This window comes from Asterias rubens, chromosome 3 (assembly GCF_902459465.1).
Source record: "Asterias rubens chromosome 3, eAstRub1.3, whole genome shotgun sequence".
Taxonomy (NCBI): domain Eukaryota; kingdom Metazoa; phylum Echinodermata; class Asteroidea; order Forcipulatida; family Asteriidae; genus Asterias; species Asterias rubens.
The window spans coordinates 21,239,786-21,259,853 of record NC_047064.1 but is presented as its reverse complement, the minus strand read 5'-3'; the positions used below and the strand labels follow the sequence as shown (position 1 = coordinate 21,259,853).

Below are 20,068 nucleotides of genomic sequence, written 5' to 3'. Positions count from 1 at the left end.
GCGGACCGTCCCTACCCACGTCTGTAATAATTTTTCTCCACACAAGAGGGCGATATAACTTTCTGAAACAAGATGGCTGCGTGCATACACAGATATTTACAAAGGAAAGTGCGCCGATGCATACATCGTTTGTGTCTGTTTAATATTGCTTTTTTCGTATGGATCTTCTTCTTGATATCAATCGTTTCGCTGATGATCACTTACATTAGCCTTGTTGTATATCTTGATGATGATGGACGGACAAGGGATAAGTACGTGTGACAATATTTCTGCTCTCTATAAGTATTTGTATTTTTATAAAAATTATAAATTAAATATAAAGTAAACAAACAGAAACAGAAACAAACATTTAATTTTAAGGATAACTTTCCATATGGCGACACCACTTTTTCACTCATTTTTACAAAAAGGGATATATCAATCAGGTAAATTAGTCACTATATTATTTTATTTCGAATGAAAAAGTGGTGGCGCCATACGGAAACTTTTCCAATTTTAAAAACAACGCAAACCAACATGACCAAAACAAAACAAGCAATACATTAAAACAATTTAATTTTAAGTCAATACAATAGAGGCCTACTAGCACAAGTACTTCTAGTACTACCTACAACGACCCCATTCATTTATGTTGTTATTATTTTTTATAAATGGGTGCATTCGTTTAGCTTCCCTGGGATGACCCCGGTGTGTTTTTTTTTCCCAGGAAAAGTGTGTGCAGATAATTACCCAAGTTCGTCCTGGTAAAAAAAAACAGCCACGTGCCTGGGTCGACCCTGGGGAGCTAAACGAACGCTCCCAAAAATAATGTCGATGAATGCACCATCTTGTTCACTTTGTTTGTTCTAGGTTTCTGTGTCATATCATATGAAGCGCTTTGATCTTGTTAAAGGCGCTATGGCCTGGGTTTATTATAAATATTAAATACTCACTATTTTTTATCATCATTAATACATAATTAAAGATAATTTTTTGTGTTTAATTTTCATTCTGTCAGAGAGCAAGATATAGACTTCCCAGATGTGGACGGCATTGACGAGGCGCTCCTAAACCAAGAAGTCAATCTAGACCCCAATGATTTTCCATTCTCATCCAGTAACCTCATCTCAGCTCAAATCATTGACTCGTCCAATATTCAACTCAGAGGTTGGTGGATGCCCCAGGTCAGATGGAATCCAGAGATTGACTGCAGTCTACCGGACCAACCGGGGACCTGCGGAAAGGTAAATATAAGTAAGAGCCACCAAGCCTGGACTTCCTATAGGCAAGATTTGCACACAGCCTAATGGAAGACACATAACATCTTATATTTTATGGAGATTGCACTGTCCATTTTTAATCATTTTTTTGATATGATGTAAGGGGGCACATCTCAAAACTTGTCCAGTTTTTACTTTCATATCTCTTGGATTTATGTGGAAATTAGGACACAAAAAGTCAACTTTCATATATGATCTGCAGAGAGTACGTATATTGCCTGGGTCACACTTATTGTAAACATAGTTGACACATTACTGACTTTTATTCTGGTCCAATCATTCTCTTTGTGCAGGTCTTGAGTGTGAAATGCAAGCCAGACAGTGTTAGAGCTATTTATCAGTTTTTACCTGTAAGTATACAAGCATCCAGAAACCAAAAGTAGTTACTTAAAGCCATTGGACCCTTTCGGTTCAGAAAAAAAAATAAAAGTTCACAGATTTACAAATAACTTACAGGGTTTACAGAAGACAATGGTGAAAGACTTCTCTTGAAATATTATTCCATGAAATGCTTTACTTTTTGAGAAAACAGCAAAACAATATAAATTCTCGTTAACGAGAATTACTGATTTTGAATTCAACACATGTCATGACACGGCTAAAACCGCGGAAACAAGGGTGGGATTTTCCGTTGTTTTCTCCCGACTCCGATGACCGATTGAGCCTAAATTGTCACAGGTTTGTTATTTGATATAGAAGTTGTGGTACACAAAGTGTGGGCCTTGGACAACACTGTTTACCGAAAGGGTCCAATGGCTTTAAAACTGAGATTTGAAACCAAAATATTTGTTCAATTTCAAAAATAAATATTGGGCTAAGAAGGGACTATGCTTGATTTGAGAGTGTGAACACTTTGTCTTCAAATGATAGTTGAAACTGGTTGATACTTTTCATTACAATTTAAAACAACATAAACATTTAAAATCACATTTATTTTACGTTATTGGAATTAAGAATATTCTACTTGTACAGGTTGTTTTCACCCTAATACCGATGTGTATTGAGCACTGTATAATCTCCAGAGTTCTGTGAAAAAGATCCAACCTGAGTGATTTGTTGCCTGTGGAATTTTTCACAGAGCTCTGAATACACATTGGTGTGAGGGTTAAGTCCAAAGTATACTCTCATCCCTGATGCCACAATTAACATACATGTATGAAATACTCTATTAGTGTTCACCGTGTATTGAGAGGTATTTTCTGGACAAAGTAAGAATGTTTGGAATAAAAAAGTCACTAATGCTTGATTTTCCCCCTGCAGATTAATCCAGATATATCAATAAAAAGTATATACTTTCATGCAAAAAGTGCATCATCCAAGTTGACTAAGGACAAACAAATGGTGAGATAATTGTTTTCTTTTTTTAGCAGAACAGTTTAAAACTACCTTCCAGGGATCTAGAACCCAGGGGTTTTCAAAACTGGGGGGCATTCTAGACCAAAGTTTTTGACCATTTAATATCATCCACTGTTGTTTTGAAAAATAGTTAAACTAATGTCGGCCTGTAATTTTGTTGTTATGCATCAACATAATACACAGTCAACCCTCTTACTGTCTGACCATTCATTATCATCCACTGTGGTTATGAATGATGCAATACAGATCTATGCCAGCCTACAATATGATACCATTTGTTGAATGCATCTACACAGTACACAGTTAACCCTCCTACTTTCTGACCATTCATTATTATCCACTGTGGTTTTGAATGATAGATAGACCATGCAAGCCTGCAATATAATACCATGTGGTGAATGCATCTACACATTACAAAAAAACAGTCAGATCTGTACACACAGCTGTTCCACCCCACATGACCCATGATCACTGGAAATAATATTACCATTAGTAGGAGGGTTAACTATTAGCCAAGATTTCTTAATAACACCTCCTCTAATCTCCACACTTCTCTTTTCCTCTGTGGTAGTCTGACGATGCAACCTACAGTGCAATAGCATTACTCAAATACAGCGATGAATCAACTAACAGAATGAGGTGAGACTTTCAATGTACAGAACTTAACCCGCCTTAAAAAAACTGCTAAGCAGGAAACACTGCTAAGCAAAAATTATCTGCTAATTAAAAACTAGCAAGGAACCAGTCACAGATTATATGCATTATAAGGGGTTTTGGCTGTGAACCCATTGCTGTGGCGTGTTGTGGCTGAGCAGTCTAGTTCTCCAAGCCCAGGCTTTTGTGTTGTAGAGTTTGGGTTCTAAGCCCTTGCTCTTGAGCAAGGCACCAGTCCATAAATTCTTCCTAAAAAGTTGGGAAGGTAGTGCATTCTGCTCTACCAGCCAGGCTCCTTGTGGATGCTACACATGCTTACATCCTTACGGACTGTGAAGGGGGTATCCCTGTTTCAGCTCAAAGAGTAGGTGGAAAGTGCCCCTGGTGACAGTTAATTTGGTCAACAGCTCATATCGATTAACTGTAGCCCTCGCCTTGAAGCGGCCATCTGGATTTGTGATGTTGGTGACATCTCATTAAAAAAACAAATTCTGTGCTAACAGAACAGAAGCTTGATCACACCATAGTTCATGAAAGTCTGGAGCAAATTCAAATATATTTGGGGAATTTGAGGATCTTTTGTTTGTTGCTGTAATGTTTCAAGGAACTTTGCTATCTAATGTGCTAAACTTGGAAGCCTTTCATAGGAATGGTAAACGCGAAAATGTCTTGCTATTTTTTTTTACTTTTAGGTATAAACCATTCAGAACAACTGATACATTTTATTTTACAGACTTGATTTTCCTGCCGGGACACACCCATATTTATCGGCCAAAGTAGACAAGGTAAGACTCACCACAAGGATGGCAGGAACAGTGCAGTCTATATTTGTTCTCAATAATCTATACTTTTATTTTTCAGAGGAAATAAAGGACAGTGCTTTAAAACTAGCAATTTTTTAAAACCTTTTAAAACTTTATGACTTTTTGGTGGTTTTCATTGGCAGGTCATCCCAACAGATAAAGTCCTTCAAAGTATAACTATCATGCTATGTTGCCATGGTTACCAAGGATCCATCAAATTTATGGACGTCACAGTGCGACCAGCTACAGGTAAATTCATTCATAACCAAAATTATGCTTTTTTACTGATTCTTACAAATGACAAAAAAAAAGTAAAAACAAAATTGCACTTGAAAAGTTTGTCCTGTGATATTTTGATTGATTTAAAAATTGTCTTGAGATTTCTTTTAAATTTTTAGGCCATGGTCATCAAGTTCTACTCCCCAGGAACTTCCTGAAGCCGTGTCCGCAATATTTCCATCCGGTTACGACTGTGACTCGCCCACCGTTTGAAGTAGAACAGTTTCTAACAGTAGAGACAAAAGTAAGTATTGCATATTCATGAGCTACTATGTCTAGAAAAAGTCAGATCTGCAAATCCTTAAGAAAGATAAGAAACTATAGAGGATGTTCTCCAGTGTTTTGGTCTTAGCTGAATAATGATGACTCTATAAATATATGACATCATCATTATGCAAATGTTAGTATTGAATATTCATGAGCCACCTTTTGCATCTACATACACATCACAAACCTGCTTGGACTATTTGTTTAAATTTGTGAGAGAAAAAAAGTTAATCTTGCAAATAATTTTTTTAAATATGTTTTTTACTTGAAATGTCAAAAGGACATGAAGGACTCAAGAACAGCATTTTGGCATCATTAACACCATGTGTGTGTCTTCTTTCCAAGTAGATTTTGTTCTTTAGAGAACTGTCTTGCTATATATTCTACTACCGCGGAGTAGATTTTTTGGAATTTGAAAGACTTCTCTACTACCGCTGTGTAGATTTTTTGGAATTCAGGAGACTTCTCAGTTCTGAAAAGAACTGTCTTTAAGATACAAAAATGACTTGTTTGTTCGTTCTACAGGCTGATGAGGAGTCCTTTCCAGTAACCCTCGTGACTCAAGTTTCTCTCAATAGAATAGACCTCATAGAATCTACTCTCAGGGATTGGCAGGGACCCATCTCTATCGCTCTCTACGTTCCAACGAAATCACTCCAGCCTGATGAAGACCATAGTTGGAAACGGTGAGTGTCGTTTGAGAAGGGTATTTTGTTACCTCATGTTGTCTGATTTTCGTAAAACTGTTGATGATGCTCTAAGGTTTCAGTTTGGCTAGAGGGATGCACTTCTGGGATTAGTTTTTTATCGTTCATTAATCAGATTGTCATGATTTTTCGCTGTTTTTTCTTTTTCCGAATTCAAGAGTTGATTTTTTTTGTATTATTCAGGTTGTACATCAAGAAGAAGTTAAAAGATAGCCATCTTCATGGTAGATGCAACATGGTGGTAGTCTTTGCCAAAACAGTGAGTCAATCAACCAATCAACCAATCAATCATAAATAATTTATAAAGCTCCTAAATCAAAGGTTTGCTCAAGTGGGCTTTCAGAAGTGTCTTGAATGTGTCGAAGGATGTTGTGTCTCTGATGTGATTTGGAAGTTTATTCCAGAGTTTGGGTCCATATACCGAGAAGGCTCTTTCAGCAAAAGTGATGCGACTCTTGGCACAACAGTCAAAATATTTAAAACCTTTCCTGTAAAAGTGGAGAAGGAGGAGCTACATCGTAATTTGTAACTTTTACTTTATTTCTGTTTTTGTTTTTTCATTTCAGGTTGAGGATGACTATCCTGTCAACTATTTGAGGAATTTGGCGATTAGGTAATAATCTTTAAAAAGTCTCAAACAAATTTACGCAGATATTCAAATCGTTGTGGCGATAACTTGTGACTTATTTCTCATGAAAAAAGCCCCTTAAGGGACAAACAATGTAGCTCAGTAGGTTAGGCATGGAATGGTTCATGGCCCAGTTTCATAGAGCTGCTAAACACAAAAACTTGCTTAGCATGAAATTTCTTCCTTGATAAAAACAGGATTACCAACCAAATTTCTTTTTGTTGCATTTTGCTTGTTACTGGTATTCAGCTGTTGTTTGCTTATCCTGAAAATCACGTGGAAATTTGGTTGGTAATCCTGTTTTTATCAAGAAAGAAATTTCATGCTAAGCAAATTTTTGTGCTTAGCAGCTCTATGAAATTGGGCCCAGGTGTTTACATGTAGATGATTTCCTTGTTGTTGGTTTCCCTGCAGTGCTATTAAAAATATAAAAAAACACTTATAAAGTCTTGTAGTTTGTGGCACTTTCCTCATTTAAAAAACAAACAAACTACAGTTTATGGCAGCTAACGATTGTATGGCGTCTGACTGGCACCCCTGAACAAAGATATTGACAAAATAGAGAGACTGCCAACATAGGGCTAGATAGCTCAGTTGTTGAGCACCGGCATGTTAATCTGGAGATCACACGTTCAAATCCTGCTCTTGTCAGTTTTCTTTTATTCAATTCAAAATTGATTAAATAAAAGCCAGTCATTGTACATCACATCACTACTTCAACAAAGGTTTAGATTTTTATCTGAGGCAATAACTTTTTTTTTCTTTCTAGGCAAGCCAAGTCCAAGTACATTCTGCTCTTGGATGCAGATTTCGTTCCGTCCCCTGAGTTTCAGACAAGCTTCCAGTCCTCTTTAGACCAGATGGAAAAACAGCCCTCGATGGACCAGACAGCATTTGTAGTTCCAGTCTTTGAATATTCACAAGAGGTTATCAAGGTATACAAGGAAGTCTTATTTGAAGTTCTGGGTTTGCGGGAAAGGGACCAAGGGGTCGATGTCATAAAACACTTCCTAACTAAGGATCGATTCTAGGATTTAGGACAAGTCCTAGTCGTAAGATTGATCCTACGTTAGGATTCGTCTTAAGTTAAGTTGAGTTACTCGTCCTAACTTGAGATAAGATGAGTGTTAACTCTTTGTGAAATCGGCCCCTGGAGCAAAGGAGATGTTGCAATTTGACATCTACTTGACAGCTGTAGCGATAGTTTCTTGATTTGAGAATAATGAATTTGTCTTTTTTCTCTTTTAGGATTCTCCGTCCAATCATCCAAAAACCAAGCAGGATCTGAAGGATCGCATGTTTGGCCAAGATGCCGTTATTTCTCCTTTTAATATCCTTTTTCATGATTTGTAACTTGAAATGATTGTTATATTAAAATTAAAGACTTTTTTTCAACCAGGAATGCTTAACAAGTAAATTGTATTTTTCTTTTGACAAGTTTGATGTTAAAAAAGCTGGTTACCAGCTAAATTCTCATTCCATCTGTATTCTGTGTAACTGGTTCCCTGCTATTTATGAGCTTAGCAAAATAACTTGGTAGCACCATCTTCTGCTGAGCCACTCTGGGTTCTTAAAGAGGCTGCGTGAGTCTGGTTTTCTTGCTAAGCATCTTAAAGAGGCTGTACTTTTTTGTGTGTTCTTGTCAAATTGTTTTCCTTAATTCCTCCTTACTGCTGTCCACTGCTCCAGAAGCTCACCGACCCACGGACTACAGGGCTTGGTACTCCTCTACTCAACCCTATAGGGTCATCAAATATCAAGATAAATATGAACCATATCTCATAATGAAGTAAGTTATGATAACCTTAAGCCTGGTTCCTACGATTTTTGACGTCACAGTCTTGTTTTCATTTGGAATGTTTCGTAGGAGTATAGAACATTTCAACTGATGCAAATTTTTCATTGCGAATTTTTTATGTCAACATTCATATCGCATTCAAATTCGCAGGATGTATGAACAGGACTTTAGGTCATGTCACATGTAGAGGTAATTGCTTGTTACTAAGTAAGTTTTTATGATAACAATAATTGTTTGGAGTAATTACCAATAGTGTCCAGTTCCTGGGGAAAGAGACCAGCTGAATTTCAAACAGGAGTAGGAATTTAATTACATCACCGAGAGCCAGCGACAATAAATTCTCGGTCACCAGCCTGAACACAGATGTCTGATGTTGTAATTTTTTCTTGAATTGCTGTACCCTGGCTGTCAGATTAACATCACAATTTGTTTGATTGTTTCTTGATGCAGAAACACAGTTGATGTGCAGACATTTGATGAGCGATTTACAGGATACGGAATGAACAAAGTGACATATTCCATGGAACTCCATGCTAGAGGGTAAGAAGCTATCCGATATCACAATGAACTTTGATTTGGATTCTTGCTACTCTCACTACCAAAGTTTTTTTTCAACAGTGTGTACATTTCCTGATAAGGGGCATTGTCCGGGTTTTCTTTTGTTACTCTGCGGTTTGGCGGGTCGTTCGAACTCCGTCGCTTCCTTCCTCCATGGTCAAGCTAAGACAAATTCTTACAATAAACAGTTAGTAATTCCTAAACTTGATTTGTTTATTTACACAGGTATGAGTTTGTTGTGTTACCCAGCGTGTGGGCCATTCACGTTCCTCACCAGGAGAGTTCAGCCAAATCTCGGTTTTTATTGGACCCTCTCTACCGACTCCGAAACCGTGTCAAGCGCTTTGAGTTCGTGTCGGACATTATGAGAAAGTACAGTATAGCAGGATGCCAACAGGAAAGACACCATTGAGTGCGAGACCTTGTAACTCTAGGTGGCAGCAGACAGATTTCCATTGTTTGCGTGGGTAGTTCTTCTTCTTCCTTCCTCCAAGTACTGACTCAATTACATGAGCAAAATTGACGGGACGAGAGCAAGTGCATTAATTTACAGTGCAGTTAAAAAGGAAACCAAAACACAATGGATTTACCCGGTAAGTCTGCTGCCAACTCGCGCTCCAAAAGTCCCCATTGGTTTTGGGTTGACTTTTATTTCTTCTTCGTCTTTCGAGTTGTTGCCCTTGTCATTCATCAGGGCAACCATTTGTCAGCCATCTTCCTGAAGGTGAATCCGAGACTCCAGTCCAAATCGGCCCGTTGAGGGAGAGTCGGGGTGCAGTTGTGAATGTGGTCGGCTATCTGTGGGTCTCCTAATTGGTATGAGGGAGGAGGGTGCCAACTTCCAACTTTCTTTGCATGCGTAAAGAAAAAACGGGCGACTCCCGTCGTCAAGCGAGTCATGTGAACTGCTTTCACAGGAGCTGATTTCACAAAGAGTTAAAACTAGTCCTAACTTAGGACTAATCCCAGGAGATATGAAAAACTTAAGGCTAGTCCTAAGTTAGGCTGAGTAACTCGTCCTAACTTGAGTAACTCGTCCTAACTCGAGATAAGACTAGTCTTAACTCTTTGTGAAATCCACCCCAGGAAGATTGTCATATAGCACATCAATTTGTTTTAATCCTCAACAACTTGAATTTTCCTGAAATATCTAGTTCTCATCATTGGTCAACAGAAGAATTTTACCGTTTTGCATATTTTGCACATCTCAAACATCAGTCTCAAGTATTAAACAAACGAAGAGCAGTACTTTAAGATTTGTCTTGCCATTGAGGAAACATCTCAGAAATCTCTGAAATCATCTCAGCCAATTGTATATTTTGGTAACTTATTTTCATGATTTCTTTTTTTTTAATGAGAGGTTTTGGGATATTATGTCTTCACCCCTTGAATAAGGGTTAAGCACAACACCTTGCCGCCATATTTGTATTTATTTGTTGTATATAATTACTAATTATTTTGTCAGTGACTCAGTTTCAGTGGACTCGTTGGTTTTAACACAACATTTCAAAATAAGTGAACAACGTGCAAGTAGGTTATTTCAGAATGTTAGTTTTTAAATAGCGTCTTGAGCAAATATTTGTTGTTTGTTTATCCTTTAAATGTAATATTAGGCCCTACCCTCAAGGTTTTGAAAAACAAGCCAAACTTCTGCCGTTGTGCGTCAAAATGAAAATACTTTGACGTTTTTTGTGGGATGTTGCTTTGTTATACCTCCATGCTGCAGCAAATCGGTCATATAAAAACAGAACTCCCACCAATGTCAAAACATTGAGCATTTTCAGGCGAGATGCAACCTTTTTGTGACATTTGCTAAGCAATATCTTTTTGTTCTCTTGTAAAGTGCCAATACCCAGTGTAAGTACTGCTCCATAAATGCGTTTGTATTATCTTCAACATGCACCTTATTAAAATGTCCTTGCCAACCAACCTTTTAAATCTCAGTAAATTGAAATGGAACTGGGCCCAATTCATGCGATGCTTACTGGATAGTTCAGCGCTAACAGTCCATGGACTTTATGCTTAACAGGGTGTCGTAAGCGCAGTGGTAAGTAGCCATGTGAAATTCAGCCCAGGACCAAAATTCATAGAGCTGCTTAAGAAGTAAATATTTGCTAATAATTGCTTGCTTAGCAAAAAATAGCAGGATAAAATTGTACATGAGACACATTGTTGTGGCTGGTAACTTTTTTCTAGCACCATTTTATTGTGCTTGGCTGCTGTTCGTGTTTAAAGCCATTATACACTTTCGGTAAACAGTATTGTCCAAAGTCCCACACTTTGTGTATCACAACTTATATATAAAATAACAAACCTGTGAAAATTTAGGCTCAATCGGTCATCGGAGTCGGAAGAAAATAACAGGAAAACACACTCTTGTTTCTGCACGTTTCGCCGTGTCATGACATGTGTTTATTAAAATAATCTGTCATTCTCGCTATCGGGAATTGATATTGTTTTAATGTTTTCTCGAAAAGTAAAGCATTTCATGGAATAATATATCAAGAAAAGTCTTTCACCATAACCTTCTGTAAATCCTGTAAATTATTTTGAAATCTGTGAACTTTTTTTTTTTTTCTGTATTGAAAGTGTATAATGGCTTTAAGCATTTTGTGTTCTTAAACCGACCACCTTATTTTTGTTTTAATTGTCACACATGGGTGGATGTATTTTTTATGGGTCCAAATATTTTTTAGAGAGTCAAGCTTATCATTGTCAAATATTTATTAGCAATTGTACCAATTATTGAGGTGTACAGTAATTTGAAATTTTGCCTAGAATGTAAACTGTATGTCCGGGTCACAAATGATAAGAATCCTTTAAGAAAAGGTAAAATGAAATGGTGCATGTATTTTAGCAATGAGAACAGAGTTAACAAATAAATAAGTTTAAGTACAAGTCATATATTTATTATTAATATTTATTTATGGAAAGCAATGTACATGCTTGATATGAAATTTGAGGAGCATTTTTGCTGAACAATAAAAATGGATCAAAAAAGTTATTGTGTTTCGTTGAGATTCCTATATATTATTATCAATGAAATGTGGACAGAAGACGATAGACCTTTATCACCGTGCAGCCGTCTTGAATTTCTCCTATTGATATCAATGTTACCAAACCGAGGGTGGATGAACAAAATAGTCGGTTTCCTAATTGCAAAATGCTTATCAGCATTCATTATCGTTATTCGATACAAGGAACATGACCAAGATGGAGGCAGCACGATTAAGGTCTATAAAGAGATACTAACATGTTTATACTCGAGCCAGGAGTGTGTTGGGTTTAACTATTATTAATAATTATGAGAAAATAGAAATAGCTGATTCAAACTGCTTACTAACCAAAAGGACCTATTGTATAAATTAAATAAAAAAGTTAAAGGCCGACGATTGGATCATAACGGAGTATTTCTTTAAGGCTACACGATAAAAACTCTGCTAGGGTCTAAACTTCAGGTTATTCATAATGACAATAATACTGGGTTCTTATATAATGCTGTATCAAAATCCTACAGGCATATCAAAGTGCTCATTTTTGTTTTTTATCAGGATAAGCAGAGCTATGTTTCGGATTATGAGACCTATTTATGTAGCATCTTCTAATGGTTTACAAGGTGCTGAGGTGCAATCAGCACCCACTGCAAAAAACACTGATGGAAACCATTTCTCTTAGCGATAAGTGTAACTGGGTACATTTGCGTACATTGTTTATCTATCTGATCTACAGCTTTGCGCCTCACCTGAAGAGAGAAGCAATAATGGTAAAGCATCTCGCTCAAGGACACAAATGTCAAGACCAGAACTTGAACTCGCACTCTGCTGATCGGAAACACCAGAGCTCGAGACTGACGCTCTTAACTGCTCGTCCAAGAAACGCCCCTATTGATTGACCATGGAACTGAAGTTGACTGGACACTAGTTCATTAACAACACACACAGAAAAAGATCTCTAAAAAAACATAAAGTTTACTATCTGTAAAATATTTATTATTACTGCTCAATCATACCAAATAATATGCCACAAGGGAAACTGACTTTGAACAAAGAAGAATAGACCCCTCCCATGAAATATGTAAATTGCACATAGCGCCTGCGCACTAACATTTTGGTTCTCAAAATGAGGAAACATCGCGCTGTTTTGTACACGGCTAATGGATGCGTGACGCAGACGCGATTGCGCGTCTGCTTAGTGCACAACTCTATGGCGTTTGCCAACCAACAGGGTCTGTACGCATGCGCTAATGTGATTAGCATATTTCACGGGAAGGGTCCATTAACTCGAGCAAGACTTGCCGGTGCTCTACCAACTGAGCAATCTAGCCCAAATGTTGGCGGTTTCCCAAATTTGTCATGAAGACGCATGTCTTTGTTTAGAGGTGCCAGTCTAAAGCCATACATGTTACAGTTTACACATAGCTATTTCCATGTACAAGTAATAAGCAGCACAACATAGCTACTTAGCTGTAGGGGAGGGATTGTGTAGACAGGGTTAAGAAAAGATGGGTTAAAGGAACACGTTGCCTTGGATCGGTCGAGTTGGTCTTTGAAAAGCGTCCTGTATTCCTTTGTTATTACATCAATATGGTTAGAAAGTAGAATACAATGATCTACACAAATATGCCTAGAAATTGCGTGGTTTTCTTTTTTTTCTAAATAGCCGACCGTGTTAGTTTGCGACGTAAAATGAAAACCGTGCAATTTTGAGTGATACTTGTGTGGATCATTATATTCTACTTTTAAAACGTCTTTCTACCCATATGCATTTCATAACGGTTTCAAACGCTTTTCATAGACCAACTCGTCCGATCCAAGGCAACGTGTTCCTTTAACGAAGTTAACGATTTGTTTATCAGATTCATGGTATTTGGCACTTGAAGGGAAAAAAAGTAGGAAAACCTTATACAGTCTTACTTATAGCCACCAATTCGGAAACGGACAATGATTGAGAGTATTGAAGAGACGTCCCAAATGTATGAAAATTGTTACTTGCTTTTGTCACAAGGATTTCAACCAGCGTTTTTTTCCCCCTTACAAATAATTGAATCAATTTATAGATTTGTTTTCTTTATAGACATGCAGGCACAAAGATACAATAATAATCACCTGATAAGTTGCAGCTGAATACCAGGTCTACTTTTTGAAGAAAAAAAAAACAGCAAAAGAAACGTCAAATATTTTCAATGAGAAAGTCAAATCCATCAGTGTTTAGCAAGGTGACAGTGGGTACCAACCGCATTTCAGTAACATTCACTAGACATTGGAGTTTGTTCTTGTTCTTTGCACTGCTGGAGAACAACCAAGGGGGAATATTATTGGAGCAAGCGCCATGAGCACTTTTTGTGGATACCGGCACTATAGAAGACGTCATTATTATTATCTCTGGTCCCAGCATTAATGAATGGACATCGTGGAAATTTGAATTTTCAGTCAACCCTCAACGATTCGTTTGTCATATTTAAATGTTTCAGGGTGAAAATTTAACCAAACCCTATTACTTCAAACGGAATCCTATCTCGGAATAGTTTTAAGTATCAACAGCTGCAGTGCTCATCACCCAGTAAGTTTGTATGGCCATTAATGGTTGGGTATTTACAAATCTATGACCCTAACTTCAAGGACAAAGTGACATCAGCTAAAATAAATAAGTTGCAAAGATCATGAAGTTTTGAGCGAGTTTGTCTTCACTTGATAAAGAAGGTGAAAAAGAAACAATACATGAACTCTATTCATTCTGTCACAAGACCATATTATACACTACGCAAATTAACCCTTTGGTGCACAAATTAAACAAATAAAAAACAAACACATTCAACCGCGTTTTTATCAATTTTTTTTAATAGCACCCCCTCTTGACGTCACACCTTACGAAAGCTCAACAATCGCTCTAAACAACCGAATGAGGGCGGTATATATGGGGGGTGTAGTTTTTAAGTTATGACTGTTTATAAAAGTCAAATTTGACATGTTTTGGGCGGTCGCTAGCGACCACTTTGTGCACCAAAGGGGTTAAACAACCGAACAACCTTAAAATTTGTAAAGAATTTTAACAATTTTGCCGTTTCTTTACATTTGTTAAATAAAAATTGTACTTAGCAAAACTATTGATATTTACAATAAGTTTTATATCGATTATACAAATTTGTTAAGTTCTCTCAATGTGATGACGCTGATATCAATTGATTTAATAATTGATATATAATCTAGAAGTTGCTCATGTTGTGTCCATTCACGAAGATGGAAGCTGTGGCAGACCAAACTCATCCACAGGAACGCCGTCCTGAATAAACAAACAAATTTCTAAATAAATATATGCAGGGATGTGATAGGCTGTTAACACCAAAAACTGAACTCAGAGCACAAAGCACGTGAGCATGCGAGCTCAAAAAACTTGCGAGCATCCTGCTCTGCAATCTGGAGGATTGAGGTCACCTGTAGGAAAGTATTCTTATTTTCAGAATTTCTTTTTTTTAGGGCAAACAAAACCGGAATTCTTTTTTAAAACAGAGGAACCACATCCTTGTATATTAGGCTAGAAGAAGAGATTTGAATTCTATTCCTTCTACATCATGTTTTATCTTTACATCATCCACATCAAATCAAACAAGACGTTACATGAAAACAAATTTACTTTCAAAAGCCTGTAACATTCTTGTAAAGCATTTACAAGTTTTTAAAAGTAAGTTGCTCACTAAATGATGTAACTACTTATGTGGCACACTTGCCTACAAGTGACTTCAATCCCCCACTGTATGGTCACTCAGCACCAATATGTTTGGACTTGGGTAAGATTGGTATGCCTGGCCCAGTGATAAGTAGTTGGGCCTACAGTCCTCAATCCTCCACTATCCTCCACTCTATGGTCACTCAACTCCTAAAGGTTTGGACTTGGATAAGATTGGTATGCCTGGCCAAGTGATGAGCAATTGTTAGTTGGGCCTACAATCCTCAATCCTCCACAATCACACAACTTCGTGAGGAGGATTTTCGTTACAAATAAATTAAGTAAATTGACGTACCTGTATTGATTCAGCACCCGGATTTGTTTCTGGAGCCGATGGGGCAGTGATAGCTTCATCCAGGTACGATGTGTCTTCATCCATTAAAAAGTCATCACCGAGAGCGTCAAGTTCTACCAAAAATAAATTCAAAAAAATTGCTTTCAAATATTATCTGTACCAAATCAGGGTCTTTTGAAACTTAGAAATTATATGTCAGTACTAAAATGTCATTTCAAAAATTTTGTATCTCAGTTTTACAAAAACATCTCAGACCAGAGTGATCCATGCATCCAATGATTTCGGCACATACTTATCTCGTTTTTGTGCTGACACAATGATACAAAAGGTAAATCAGTCAGCAATTTGAATGACCTAAATAAAATTATTGGCTATCCCTCGCTTTTCCTAATTCTGTGGCAAAAAACGGTTGCTACACTCAATTGCTGCATTGAGTTCTAAACATCCATTGGCGGGACTATGTTACAAACCGGGAGGTATATGGAAATCTATCGCCACTTTCCGAAAACCATAAAGCAGAGACTTCTTCAGTTTGCTGGTCACTGTTTGCGAACAGTGGATCAACCAATATCACACCTGGTCTTCTGGAATCCTCCTGGCGGACATCCAAATCGCTGCAGGAGGAAAATGAGCTACCCAGACACCATCACCCGAGACACAAATCTCAATCCAAACGAGACCCAGCAACTCATGAGGGATAAAGCAACCTGGCACCACTTCATCAAAGCTGCTTCTACTATTCCGTCTAAGGACGAAGGATTATGATGATGGCAAACAAAAGAAAGTCTTCAAAACATCATTCTTGGGTTACATACCTGCTTCTAGATCGGCCTCGTCCATCTCAGGCATACCGTAACTTCTTCCCATGATCTCTTGTACCTCATCAGCTTGTTCTAACATATCGGACATGTCATCTTGAAGATCCTGTCAATCAAATCAAATCAAATCAAATCAATCAACATTTATTTCCATACAAACACAAAAACCAAATACAAGCGATAGGATGTTACAAGACTGAAAACTGTATGGAGGCATGGCCAATTAAAGCAAAGCTTGTAGGCTGGGATGCCTTTACAAAACAATGGAAGATAATAATAAGATCATTTCAATAAAAATGGCAACTACATAGATCAAGATTTTTATAAAGATTTCATTTCACTTCTCTTCATTTTATTTAGTTTCGCTTCTTCTGGTTGTGAAGCCAAGGACTATAAACAAAAAGTGAACTTAATTTCAGTTTTAGTTGAGGGAGAAAAACCCTAGAGAATTATTCCAGGGAAAACCCCACGTAGTCAGGTAGGGACTGAAAACCCAATCCACATAGTGTCACCCGGTGGGATTCGAACAGGGGTCCTAGAGGTGGAGGGCAAGGAAAGGTACCACTATGTCAACCTGACTACCCAGTGTAGTAATTTAATTATTATCATAAATTTGGCCACCAGATCATGATTTTTGATGTGCTACACAACTCGGCCACATCGGTAAACAATAATAAACATGGGATAGAGACCATTACTAAGATAATAATAATAACTGGATTCACATTGCGCCAAATTACTAAAGGATGGAAGGCACTTGAGGAGAAAGGAAATATCAAAGTGATGGTGACAGATTGGAGAACTGGTGAGTCTTGAGACCCTTTAAGAACGACAGAACAGTCTGAGCGTTTTTAATGGGGACAGGAAGAACGTTCCATAGGCGAGAGGCAGCAATCTCTCTCACCAGCTAGTTTGCGTTTCTTTTTTACCACAAGGGAGATGGCATCAAGGGAGATGGCATCATAGCTTCGAAGGGAATAAAAGATAAAACAAAACACACTATTTACTAAAGTTTACCTCGATCTGATCCAAGTTAACTTTCTTGTACTCCTTCTTCATCTCCTTAATACCAAGCTTCATGGCATCCACAGTTGTCTTGGTATCCTTCAGTGTCTGGGTTGCAAAGTTGGCTTGCTCCATGTTGAACGACTGCTGCCTTAGATTATCACTCTGGTTCTCATACCTGTAGCAAATCGTTAGAATAAACATTCAGTCCATTCCTTAAAATCCCCTGGTTGTTGAACCTACATTACTGTAGGAAAATAACCCCTTGGCCATAGAGTTAGACTTGATTTGATTTCAAGTCTGAGATCGGGGGTTTGTTTTTCTACATCAGTTACGTAAAACTATAGTCCTACACCTAAATTTATTTTTCCCATACAAGTATCCTAAATGAGCAATGTGGACGGCCCATTGTTCCATCAATTCACAGCAGATTTGGATGGACTATATTCTACTTACATTTTCTTCTGTTTCAGAATCCTCATAGCCTTTTGTTTCACCATATTCTAAAAAACAAAAATAATAATAATATTTGTTTTATATTTTTTATTTACTTACTTTTTATTACTTGTTATGAAAAAGACACTAAACGAGACAAGATGAAGAACTCTTTAGACTTTTAACCTCAAGGCATTTTGTTAAGAAACCTTTCCTTTCTTATGTTTAGCATTGCAGAACCTCTGACCTCAACATTGAACATTTTGATGGACTGAAGTCCAGAAATTCCTGTCATAAAATTCTCTGAATAATGTTAGTGTCAACATAAGTGTAGTGAATGAATTATGATTATAAGGGAATATAATTATAAAAGATGTAAATTTGCCTCAGGAATAAAAAAAATCACATCGATGTAAGGGTAAAACCAAAACTATCATTGGAGAAATCAAAATTGTCATTGGAGAAATCGTTGGCAACAACTTTAGCAAATACCAATTCACAGTATGCGACCATAGATACAAGAAACTTACTCCAAGAACTGTGATGTTCGCTCCGCTATCGTCTCCAAGAACTCAGGAACGCACCTCATAGTTCAAGAAGTACAAGAAAACTAACATACAAGTAAGCCTAGTCAAATTAAGATAAAACAGTAATTTTTACACAAGGAAATTTGCTGTTGAAAGCGCCCTCATGTGGTCAAAAATACAGTAAATTAAAACTCCCTTTTTGTTTACCTTAGCTGGACCTTCTCGCATCTTCTTCATCTGATCTTTGTACTTCTTCAACTCATTGTCAAGTTTTGAGATTTTCTTTTCAATTGATTCCGAACGGCTGTCAACCTAAAATGAAAATAATTTGTTTTATTAATTAAAATGATAAATGGAATGGAAACCGACCAATTAAATGATAAACACACAATCAAAATATTAACTGTGTTATCCGGTCCTACTACTTGCCGTCAACTCGCCGACTTGCCGTCAACTCGCCGTCAACTCATTTTCGTGCCGTCAACTCATTAAATTTACATGAAAAATCTATAAAAAGGGGCACGGAAGTGTTAAGTCTGGGCTAAACTACATATTTCTCATGGTTTTCGGTACAAATTCATTCGCAAAAACGACTTTGTGTTGATAAAAAAAAAGTACCAATCATTGACATCTTGGGCCAAGACTCATCATTGTGAAAAAGCAAGATGGCGGCCGACAGTTTTTTGGCTTCGAGAATTTTTTTTCACGAGAAAAAAAAATCAATTTTTATTCCGAAATATGACCTAAAACTTACGCGAATGCTCTTTGAGCTGATACTTTACAGTTCTATGCTTCTTTTGTGGATTTTAAATGTATGTTGGAGGAGTTGACGGCGAGTTGACGGCGCAAGTGAGTTGACGGCGAGTTGACGGCAAGTAGTAGGACCCGTGTTATCAATTGAAACAGAGTAAGGATGTCATTGTCTAAGTCCGACGTGGACAAAATTCCATATCATTCCAGCCACCATTCACTTTTTCATTTGTTATGACTTGTTATGTTATGAAATAAAAAAGTATCAATATTATTCATACAAATACAATAATCTATTTTGCTCAAATGAGAAATTCCTTTTTGTTAAAAAAATAATAAATAAGTGAAAGGTGCTGGCAGGATACGGCGCGTTTTCCCAATAAAAAACTAAAATCGTACACACCAATAAATACATACAAACTACAATACTATTATTACGTACAAATCAAAAAGAAAAAAAAAATAACAAAAGGGAATTTTTGACTTACATTTTCAATGCAGTTTGACAGATTAGGTGGCGGTGCCTTTGGTTTACTTGATCCAAACAAACGATTCATGATAACAAAACAAAAGTACTAAAATTCTTCAAAGTATATATTTTCAACAGTATATCTTCACGATATCAGCAAAACAACTGGATTTCCCGATCGAGTTGTAGCACAGCTTAGCTGAAGTTCTGTGTATTTAATTTTGCATTGGATTTTATTTTGTACATAACGTCATATCAAAAAATATCCACCCGGTACCTGATGGAATCAACGCAGTATTCCCATAGATGGTAATAGGAAACCAGTCTGTAAAAAGACAACAAGCGCCCCCAACGACGAGTCATAGTTATTCTTCACCCCGTGACGATTTGTAATCACCTTTTGTTCGGGATTTTGGAGTGCTAAAATAATTTAAAATTTTGTAATACTTTGCTGACCGAAATTCTATGAAATTGTTTCAAAACAAATGAGAATTCAGGTTAGCTTAGTGGTTTTCTCTCCGCCCTTGTGACCCCTGTGTCCCTACTTCTAAAAGCTCAACGTCTCCCCTGTGACCCCCCCCCCCCTCCGCCCCTGCAGGTTTCACTAATTATTGGTAATTTCCTCCCACATCTAAAACCTACAGTCATCCTTATCTCTTCACAGGTATCACACAATTCCAAGTCGGGAAGAGCTATGTTTTATGAACCTTTTGAGGCTCCCTTTACTTGGTTTCATC

General features: G+C 37.3%; 2 protein-coding genes across 2 annotated transcripts; one reads left to right on the top strand and one right to left on the bottom strand.

Annotated features, from left to right (window-relative positions):
• The first annotated feature begins 72 nt into the window (after nucleotides 1-72).
• On the top strand, nucleotides 73-9,295 carry LOC117288231. Its single transcript, XM_033769001.1, has 16 exons — nucleotides 73-251; nucleotides 998-1,223; nucleotides 1,553-1,609; nucleotides 2,520-2,600; nucleotides 3,187-3,254; nucleotides 4,003-4,054; nucleotides 4,216-4,321; nucleotides 4,471-4,595; nucleotides 5,144-5,304; nucleotides 5,509-5,584; nucleotides 5,892-5,938; nucleotides 6,723-6,888; nucleotides 7,202-7,283; nucleotides 7,625-7,742; nucleotides 8,202-8,291; nucleotides 8,535-9,295. The coding sequence occupies exons 1-16, from the start codon at nucleotides 73-75 to the stop codon at nucleotides 8,719-8,721; spliced, it is 1,821 nt and encodes a 606-aa protein (XP_033624892.1). The 3' UTR covers nucleotides 8,722-9,295.
• A 3,777-nt stretch (nucleotides 9,296-13,072) lies between these two features.
• Nucleotides 13,073-19,593, bottom strand: LOC117288473 (charged multivesicular body protein 5-like). Its single transcript, XM_033769351.1, has 7 exons — nucleotides 19,351-19,593; nucleotides 18,320-18,424; nucleotides 17,607-17,653; nucleotides 17,163-17,328; nucleotides 16,143-16,251; nucleotides 15,328-15,440; nucleotides 13,073-14,588 (listed from the first exon to the last, which is right to left on the bottom strand). The coding sequence occupies exons 1-7, from the start codon at nucleotides 19,417-19,419 to the stop codon at nucleotides 14,538-14,540; spliced, it is 660 nt and encodes a 219-aa protein (XP_033625242.1). The 5' UTR covers nucleotides 19,420-19,593; the 3' UTR covers nucleotides 13,073-14,537.
• Between the last annotated feature and the right edge of the window lie 475 nt (nucleotides 19,594-20,068).